General features: G+C 62.6%; 1 protein-coding gene across 2 annotated transcripts; it reads left to right on the plus strand.

Annotated features, from left to right (window-relative positions):
- Positions 1-474: 474 nt before the first annotated feature.
- Positions 475-9201, plus strand: LOC102003533 (chromosome unknown open reading frame, human C2orf40). 2 transcript variants are annotated; one of them, XM_005400791.2, is made up of 4 exons: positions 477-672; positions 3384-3431; positions 5122-5279; positions 8892-9201. In XM_005400791.2, the coding sequence occupies exons 1-4, from the start codon at positions 594-596 to the stop codon at positions 9051-9053; spliced, it is 447 nt and encodes a 148-aa protein (XP_005400848.2). In that variant the 5' UTR covers positions 477-593; the 3' UTR covers positions 9054-9201. The 2 variants fall into 2 exon arrangements, with proteins under 2 accessions (XP_013378243.1, XP_005400848.2); XM_013522789.1 differs by lacking the exon at positions 3384-3431 and having other exon boundaries at positions 475-672.
- The last annotated feature ends 241 nt before the right edge of the window (positions 9202-9442 follow it).

Here is a 9442-nt window from a genome sequence, read left to right on the forward strand (position 1 = left end):
GGTGGGTGGGGACGCAGGGCTCCCACAGGGACGCCAGCTCACGGTGTGACCTTGGTCCCTGCTGGCGGCCGCCACAGGGGTCCTGGCTTCTCCAGGACTTTTCCACGGCTGCGGTTTGGGCTGAGCTGTTTTCCTGGACCGCGGCTCAGATTCCAGACTGTGGAGCTCTCACACACCCGAAGCCCAGTGCTGCCAAAGCCGACTTTCCTGCAGCTCAGGCATGAAGGAAATTCCAGCAAAGCTGCCCGGGGAGCCACAGGGTGGTGAGATGACAGTGAGGGTGAGCTGGGACCCGGGACACAGCCATGGGGGCTCCCTCCCTCCCGGCGCCCCCAGGTCCCTCCTAGGGCCCCCTGCTGCTGTCCATGCCCGAGGCTCTGTGCGGGCCAGAGCCACTCGCCTTCCCCCTCCGCTCGGCTTCCCGTGCCCTGGCCCGCAGCCCCTTGGCTCACAGCCCCCTGGCCTGTCGCCCACTGCTGGCTCCGCCCCGGCAAGGATACTGTGCTCCCTCGGCGCGCCGGCCTCACCCCTTAGTCCAGCTCCTGTCCACTCCTGTCCACTCCTGTCCACTCTGTGCGCCCCCCGGACTCCCCATGGCCACCTCCTCTGTGCGGCCTGCCGCGCTGGCCCTGAGCGGGCTGGCGCTGCTCCTGCTCCTGTGCCTTGGTCCCGGTGAGTGGGCGATGCCGGCTGAGGGCACGAGTGGCGGCAGCGCGACGGGGTTCCGGGTCTGGGGTTGGCCCGGGAGCCCTTGGGCGGGTGGAGCAGGCGCTGGGTCAGCGGCAGGGTCCGCGTGGTGAGGGGCGGGGCGGGCTGGGAGTCTACGGCACAGGACCCGGCAGGGCTCTGTCGCTGCGTTTCGCTTCTCAAACGTGGTGTGGGAAATGGAGCGCGGGCAGGGGCTGCGGCCCCACAGGGCCGGTCTCCGTGCCGAGGGAGCCCCAAGTGGCGCCGACAGCGGCCCCCACCTCACCGCCCCTCCGGGTCTGCCCTTCCCAGATGCAGGGCGCAGCTGCCCTGGACCCGGCAGTGAGCTGAGCATTTTCAGGACTCGTTTTTCACTGAACTCCTGCCAAGAGCTTAGGCGCCGCTTACAACAGAATCATCACCTCGAATGCATGTGACATCTTGGTACAAAAGGGGGTCTGCAGCGACCCTGGGGCACGGCCACCCCCAAAGCACCGAGCGGGAGCAGGCAGGAGCAGAACATAGCCTCAGGCAGCGCAGATCGGCTGGCACTCTGAGCACGCCTCGCCCTCCTCCGTTGGCCGCGCTGCCTGAGACCTAACTCCACGGCTAGAGCTGATGCCTGGGCTGCGTGGGGGGCAGCAGGGACACGCGTGGCGGGCAGCAGGGACACGTGCGGTCCCGTGTGGGGTGCACCGCCTCTGGTCGGGCCGGGTCCGGCCATGACACACTCTGCTGCTGAGGCCGCAGGCTCTCGGAGGGCCTAAGCCCAGGGCAGCCCCGCTGCCTGCAGTCCCTGGCTCCACACCGGGCAGGTGGAGGTGGTGCCGATGCCCTGGATCGTGTTAGGAGACAGCAAGTGGAAGATGCCCGTGAATGCCATCGCTAGTGCCACAGGACGCACTGTGACCGTGGCAAGGATTTCGTGGGTGCGTTTGTGGGGTTTAGGTTCCAGCAGCTTCCCCAGGTGAGAGCTGGGGACTGAACCACGGGGGGGGGGGTGGGATCCAGCGGCAGCGGGGACAGCGGACAGGGCACTGCTCCTTCTGTAGAGAAGCCGCCTTCGGCCCTGCAGCCCGAGACCCACGTGTGCCAATGACCAGCTGCTAGCTGGGCCCGCACAGGCGGTGCAGATCACTCGCGGCCGCCCGCTGTGCTGACCCACAGCTCTGGTCCAGCGGCCACCCAGCCCTCCAGGCAGACGTGAGGACAGACCCACCTCTGTCCCTGGCCCTGGACCTCACTCCCTAGAGAGTCTTCCCCAGCGTTTCTAAAAATAGGAAATATTAAGGTAAGTTACCTTAACACTTACCATCCCGCCGGGACTCTCCCGTATGGAGGGGGCGCTGTTGTCTGTTTACGGGGCAGAAGTCTAAGCTGGGAGAGGCCAAGTGTGGCTGCCCACTGCTCCCAGGGCCTTGGAGCTTTCCGTCCCACCTGAGGCCACGAGATCCCCCAGGAGTGGCCTGGGGAACCCCGGCACCCGAGAGGGTTGGGGCAGGGACCACGGCTCTGGGAGGGGCGCGGCCAGAGATGTTTAGACTTAGCTTCTGCAGCCCCCAGCACCCTAGGAAAACACCTGCAGGGAGTGTTCGCTGGAGAAGCCAGTTGGTGCCACCCGGCTATGAATATTGTGCTGTTCTCTGTAACTACATAGTTATTTAAACAGGAGTTCTTTTTAAAAAATGAGAACAGTTTTTCCACCTCTGCACTCACCCCCGCCCCCAGCAGGGTGCCTGATCTTATGAGGGTCACAGCAGAGGCTGGCACAGGCTGTGGCTCTTGTTCCCAGAAGCCTGTCCCTTGGCGGATGTGAAGTTCTCTGTCCTAGCCCAGAGCCCCGGAGCTGTCCGTGGCCCGAGAGGCTCAGAGCCCACTGGGAAGGCGGGCACCGCCACAGGCCGGCTCCAGCTCCCGACCCATCTCCGAACACGCTCTGCCCAGCCCTCGGTGCTGGGCGCCTTCTCCCGGGGCATTAGACCCACCCTGTGTGGACAAGCCTTGTGCCCGTGTGTGGGGCTCAGGGCTGCAGTGTGGTCCCCAGCAGCCCACGTGGGCAGGTGCCCTTTCTGGCCTGTCATTCTGTGAGAACAGTCAGCCTGGTTAGAGGCTTTAACAGTCTGACAAATCTAAGGCAAATGACCCCAGTCAGGCTCGGGCACAGGACGACCCGAGCAGCCGCATGTTCTGAGCGAGGGGTGCTGCTGGGCACGGGCAGCAGAAGTCCCAGCCCTGCTTGCTGGAACCCTCCTGGCCCTCGGGTTTAGAGCCCCACCTAAATCCAGGGCAGTGGTCTCCAGATCCTGAACAGCTGAGACCCATGAAGACCCCGTTTTCAAAGAAGCTCACGTTCGAGGTGCTGGTGGGTGTGATCCTGGGGGCATCTGAAGGGACCCATTGCCCCAGGAAGGGGGTGATGGCCGGCCGGGCTTCTGAGAGGACACCAGGGCCAAAGGAAGAACGTCGCTTTTCCTAGGGAGAAACTCGGTCACCAGGGCCCTGCTCAGTCACTGTCACCGGGGTTAGGCACAGGCACCCCAGACCGACTTCCCTGAAGTTCAGGCAGCAGCAAGTGCAACGCTGTGCAATGCGCCCAGCTCCCAGGCGAGGCAGGGCTGCTGCGCTCCCCACGCGCCTGCGGCACGTGACAGTTCAGGCTGCGGGGCTTCTGAGGCTGGTCTGCTTTCTCTCCTCAGGTGGCACAAGGGGAAACAAACTCCAGCGGATGCTGCAGGAAGCGGAAGGTAAACGCTCCCAGGGGATGTGCCCTCCCCCGGGTGGAGAGGAGGCGGCAGGGGCTTGGGCCGGGAAAGTCAAAAGTGACCAGTCCTTAGCAGGTCTGCCAGCCTAAGGGCTCGTTCTGTGTGCGTGTTGCATGCGTGCGCGCAAGCTATTTTACCAGCGAAATACCCTTGCCGGGAAACGTTTGAAGGCCGCTTTCTGACAGCTGTCCACATGGACACAGAGGGAGGAGGAGCGTCACTGCCTCCCGAGCACAACGATTTAGAGCCCGGAAGCTTTCGGGAAGGCGGGCACGGAGCTATGCAGTGCTGGTGCAGGCTGGTGCCTGGCAAGCTCCGCCGGCTCCTAGGGGGGTGTGTTCAGGAAAGCCTTTGCCACTGACCTGGTGCGGACGTGCCCCTGGCACGCATGTGGCAGATGCCCCAGGACATCGTAGAAAGATGTCCTCGGGCCAGGCGGCACTGAGCCTCCCAGAATGTAAGGCACGGGGCCACACGGCCGGGTGGTAGGGTCCTTTTCTCCTCTGGACCCCTGGGGGCCCAGAGCTCAGGAAGCAGCTCTGGGGGCAGCAGGTTCCTGGGTGAGCACCCGGCGCGCCCCCAGCTGCTCACGTCCACCTAGCCTTGGCGGTGGCCGAGGGTCCCGGCCCAGGCTGAGCGCTCAGGCTGAGCGATGCTGTGCGGGGCCGGCCTGATAGCAGAAGTCATCATGACTCGTGGGTGCGCAGCCCATAGTCTTTCCTGAGGTCAGGCCGGGACACAAGTGGAGCCCCTGCTGTACGCAAAGCTGGGTGACAGGCCCCGAAGGGTAGGTGAGGAGCAAATGTTCCCCACGAGTCTGAAGTTCGGGATCCCCGGGGCTTCCGTTTCTCCGTCCTGTGAGGTCTTCAGGGCCTCGCTGAGTCAGGCGCTGTCCCAGCCTTTGCAGCGGAGGGACGGAGGCCCACAGCACAGAGGACCAGTCCGAGAGCACAGCGGCGCCCCCCAAACACCTCCCGCAGAAGAGGCAGAGTGGGCAGCAGGGCGGTGGCGGGAGGGTGCGGGAGGCGGCAGGGTCAAAGCCAGGGTCGGCACCTTCCAGACCCGGCCCAGTGGGTCTGGCGGCTGGGGCACTGTGTGCTTGTCACCTGCCACGGGGAACGCGCCGCAGACACACGAGTGCCGTCCATGTCTCCCTCTGCTCCCGAGTGCACGGGGGGGGGGGGGGGGGAAGGTGCGCCACAGCCCCTGGTGTGGCGAGGGGTGCGCAGGGTGAGGTGACCCTCGCTGCTCCTCTGAGACCAAGGAGCTGCAGGTGACCATCACCCTCTGTGCCCTGCACACGCACAGGGATGCCTGCAGACCCACCATCGGCAGGAGGGCAGGCACGCAGAGAGGGGAGCCCTCAAGTAAGAGCCTCATTTGCCGGTGTGGCCGGTTCCTCTGTCATCCGAGCTCTCTGGGGCACTGAGGCAGGAGGGGCACACATCCCAGCCTAGCCTGGGCAACATAGCAAGACCCTATCTCAAAATAAAACTAAAATTTTAAGAAAGGAAGGGCCGCGCAAAGGCCCAGTGCAAAGAAACATCGTCCTGGGATGGGCGCGGGGAGGTTTCGGGGGGTGCGGTGCAGATGCAGGTGCGGGTGGGGCGCAGGCACGCGGAGGAGTGGTCCCGAGCAGCCTCTGTACTTGAGGGTGGGGTTGTCGTTGCAGCCCCTGCTCCAGCCCAGGCGAACGTGGCCGTGGGCGAGAACAAGGCCAAGGAGTTCCTGGGCGGCCCCAGGCGCCAGCGGCGGCAGCTGTGGGACCGGACGCGGCCGGAGGTGCAGCAGTGGTACCAGCAGTTCCTCTACATGGGCTTCGACGAGGCGGTGGGTCCCCCTGGGGCCGGCGGGGCGGGGCGCGGGCAGGGAGGCTCTGTCAGAAGCGCGTGGAGCTCACGGGTCTGGAGGCCTGAGATGCGTGCTGGTCTGGGGAGAGTTCGTGGCTCATGGTGTCAGAGAAGCACAGACGTCATGGGGCAGGACAGGAAGTCTCCTACAGCTGCTCTGCCAGCCCTTTCTCAGGAGTTCTCTGTCCCCCAAGAGACCCGTGTTTGCCCCTTCCCTGGAGGGAGCCTCGGCCTTGGGAACCTCAGGACCTCGCACCGGGCTCCAGATCCCAAAGGTCCCACTGCCTTCGCTCGGCCACACGGGTTTCCAGCACACGGGCCCGGGTGGGGCCCCCGACACCTGTGCACCCCCAGCACCCTCACCAAGGGACGCCGCCGCCCACCGGGCCAGGTGTCAGCTGGAGTTTCCCAGCCCCAGGGCCGGGCCCGGGTCCGTGACAGTCTCATGTCCCCACCAGCACTCTCAACCGTGCTGTGTGGCTTGCTTGGGCTTCCTTCAAAGGACTCTCCCCTCAGAATAACGGGGTCCGCCTCACATCAGAAACACGAGCAACGAGAGAGCGCGGAGGGGGGAGAGGCGCCTGCGGGGCCGGCTGCGTCTGTGGGGGCTGGGGTGTGGTCGGCGCCCGTGGAGGGCGGGGTGGTGTGCAGTTTGGGGGCCTAGACAGCAGGAGCGCGTGAACCCCGCGAAGCAAGGGGACAGGCCGTCTCCCTCCCCGTCCCAGCTGGGTGTGGCACGGGCACGGGCCTCAGGCGAAGCGCAGACCCAGGGCGCAGTACTGTGTGGCAGGCCCCGCGCAGGGAGGGAAGTTTCCAGAGCTGTGGTCCTCGCGGCTGCATGGAAGGCAGTCGGGGCTGCGCCATACTTCCCCTCCCAGCCCCCGCCACTGGACACCTGGCTCCTCCCCCAACGTCTTTTGCCACTCAGATTTGTTTCTTCCTGCATTGTGCAAAAAGCTAAACACTGACAGCCAATCTGTGCCGGGCTGGCGAGTCCTCACGGAATGAACCTGACTCGCCGTGACAGCCCCAAGGACCGGCACCCTGACGTCTCTGCGGCGTTGGTGCCCTGGGGTCTGTGTTCCCCCCGGGGGTGAGTGTGCAACGCCACATTCCTGCCCGAGGGTCCGGCAGGCTGTCGGGCGCAGCCTCCTGTGAGTGGAGCAGGGGCTCCGGCCCGCTCCGGTCCTCAGCAGCACCTGGGGTTAAAATAGTTAAACCATGTTTACGGGGAGATGAGGGCGCTCTCGCTTCTCTCCGAGATTCTGTCTCCGGCGGCCACTGAAATGGACAGGTGGAGTCTGGCATGGGGAAATGGCTGCTCACAAACCCGACAGACGAGGGTCACAGCAGATGGTAATGACCACATGTCACAAAGCAGCAGCAGGTGTGCGCAGGTGTCACCGTGCCGGCTGCCGGCCCTGGCGCACACGAGCCCTCAGTTTCCTTGTCCCCGTCTGAGGTGTCTGTGTAAATCCTTCTCTCTTTTCCCCCTCAGCACTGAGAACTGAACCCAGAGCTTTTCCTCTGAGCTACATCCTTAGCTCCTCCTCCACTTTTTAATTTTACATTTTAAGACTCAGTCTCACTGAATTGCTAAGTTGCCCAGGCAGGCTGGAACTTGTGATCCTCCTGCCTCAGCATCCTAGAATAATGGATTTCAGGCTGTGTACCACCATGCCCAATTTCTGTAAAACTTACTGAAACAAGTTTTGAGCCAAACCCTCACATAAATTTATGACGTCAGAAATCTCAAGGAGTAAGCTTATTTCACTATGAAAAAAATAGGGGTACTATGTGAAAAGCCAGGCTAGAGATCTGGAGGCCACGAGGTCTGGGTCCCTCTGAGGGCATAGAGGGCAGCAAGGCTGAGACCCACCCTCCCGAGGTGCAGGGCCACGGGGCTATGACCACAGACACACCACACAGCTCAACCCGGGAAGCCACGTTGTGTTGGGACGCAGGGCTGGGCTTGCACTGTCACAAGTCAGAAACCCGGGGCAGAGCGTCCTGAGGTGGAGCCATCTGGGCAGTACCCGGGCAGCTCCACTGAGTAAAGCAGATTGCAGAGACCCAATCTCCAGATAATGGACTCGGAGGTGGCTCTCGGCCTCCCAGACTGGGCGAGGGATCCCTGGCCACACTATGAGAGGTGGCCCTACACCCAAACTGCCCCGTCCTGGCCTCGCCTATACTTGGATGTCTGCTGGGCTCCAAGGAAGCTCTGGGGTACCGGTACCTTTAAACCCACAGCAGAGGCCGGCCCCCACAGGGAAGACCAGTGGGAGTGGAGCTCAGTGGTAGAGTGCGTGACTAGAATGCACAAGGCCATGGGTTCAATCCTCAACACCATCAAAAGAAGAGCAAGGAAAAGAAAACAGTGGGCACAGTACCACTCTCCTGTCATTGGGGCACTCAGGAGGCTGAGGCAGGACAGTCACCATGAGTTCGAGAGCAGCCTGGGTTATACAGTGAGTTCAAAGCCAGCCTGAACTGCATAGCAAGACCCTGTCTCAAAAAAAACAAAAAATAAAACCAAGCAAGCCCTGAACATCCGTCTTCATGGCTGTAAACACTGACCTCCGGGCCTCTCCTCCCTTCTGCGGTGTTAACTGCAGCGGTCTTCCTCCCTGTCTGTCCCTAAGGCCTTGGGAGCTGGGGTTCCGGCTTGTTCCACCCCCAGCCCCACGTCTGGCACAGGGTCTGACCCTGCACAGCGAGAGACATGCTACCTGCCCAGGTGCTCGGTGATAGTCACCGTCAGCAGCATCTGTCTTAGTGACTTTTCTCATTGCTGAGACGAAGTACCCGACACCCAAGGTTAAATGGGGAGGGGTTTATTTTAGGCCAGTTTTCAGAGGGTTCAGTCCACAGTCGACTGGCTCCAAGCCCGGGATACCTGGCAGAGCAGACACAGTTCACGGCAGGCAGGAGGCAGCAAAGCAAGCGAGGGACAAGACAAGCCTCTTTCTGCCCCTTATATTGTATCCAGGCCACCGGGATTGGGGTGGTGCCACGCCCGTCAGGGGACTGATCCAGCAGTCACCCACTCTTAGTCCTAGCACTGCCCACGAATCAGTCACACACTCGAGATCCAGCCACCTCCGAAAAAGCCCCACCTACAACTGCAGGAGGCTTTGGGGGCCATCTAGACGCAAACTGGAACAGCGTCCCAGAGCCTGCCCCAGCTCTCTCTCACACCAGTGCCGCAGCTGATTTAACCATCCTGCACTTATTATGCACCTACTGTGAGCCACACAGGGGCAGGCACAGCAAGGGACAGCAAGCTGTGTGCCAGTGAGATGAGGACAGTGCCCAGGTCAGGCCGAGCCCGCACTCCCTCGGCGGCATCTGCTTTGTTTCCATCACCAGTGTTTGAGTCTTGACTTGGGAGAAGTCTCCAGAGCGGCAGGCTGGGGCTCCCCGGGCGGAACCTTCCTGGTCGGACCCCTCAGCTGGGTGCCAACCTCCAGGCAGAAGGGTGTGGGGAGCTCTTCACAGTGAGGCCGAGCCAGACAAGCTCAGGGTGATGTGGGTGTGTGTGTGTGTGTGTGCAACCTTAAACACGCTTCTCTTCCATCCGTTCCTCCAGAAATTCGAAGATGACATCACGTACTGGCTGAGCAGAGACCGCAACGGACACGACTACTACGGTGACTACTACCAGCGTCACTACGACGAGGATGCGGCCATCGGTCCCCGGAGCCCCGAAAGCTTCCGGCACGGGGCCAGCGTCAACTACGACGACTACTAAGGGCGCCCAGGGGCGCAGCCCTCGACGGGCCTCCCTCGCACGCCCTCCACCCCTCTGTGGGACCAAGCTAAAGCAAAGAACGTCAGCACCAGCGCCTGAACTTGCAGCTCATCTCAAGTGTAGAAATAAAGCATTTTCTTAAAGGCAATGTCCCAGAATTCATGTGGAGGAGACAGAAGCTGGTGGTTCTTGCCACCTTGCTGTTCTGAGGTTGAAGTACTGGCTGGAGCTCTCTCCCTGTGAGCACCCCAGGGCCCCCAACCGCCATGCAGCAGGCCGGGCAGGGCCCAGAGCGCGGTCTTCAGCGTGTTGAACGCAGATTGCACAGCTGGCGAGGTGGAAGCGGCTGAGGAAGGCGGCCTCTCCACGGGCACGCAGGGAGGGTGTCG

This window comes from Chinchilla lanigera, unplaced genomic scaffold, assembly GCF_000276665.1.
Source record: "Chinchilla lanigera isolate Chin_1 unplaced genomic scaffold, ChiLan1.0 scaffold00069, whole genome shotgun sequence".
NCBI lineage: Eukaryota > Metazoa > Chordata > Mammalia > Rodentia > Chinchillidae > Chinchilla > Chinchilla lanigera.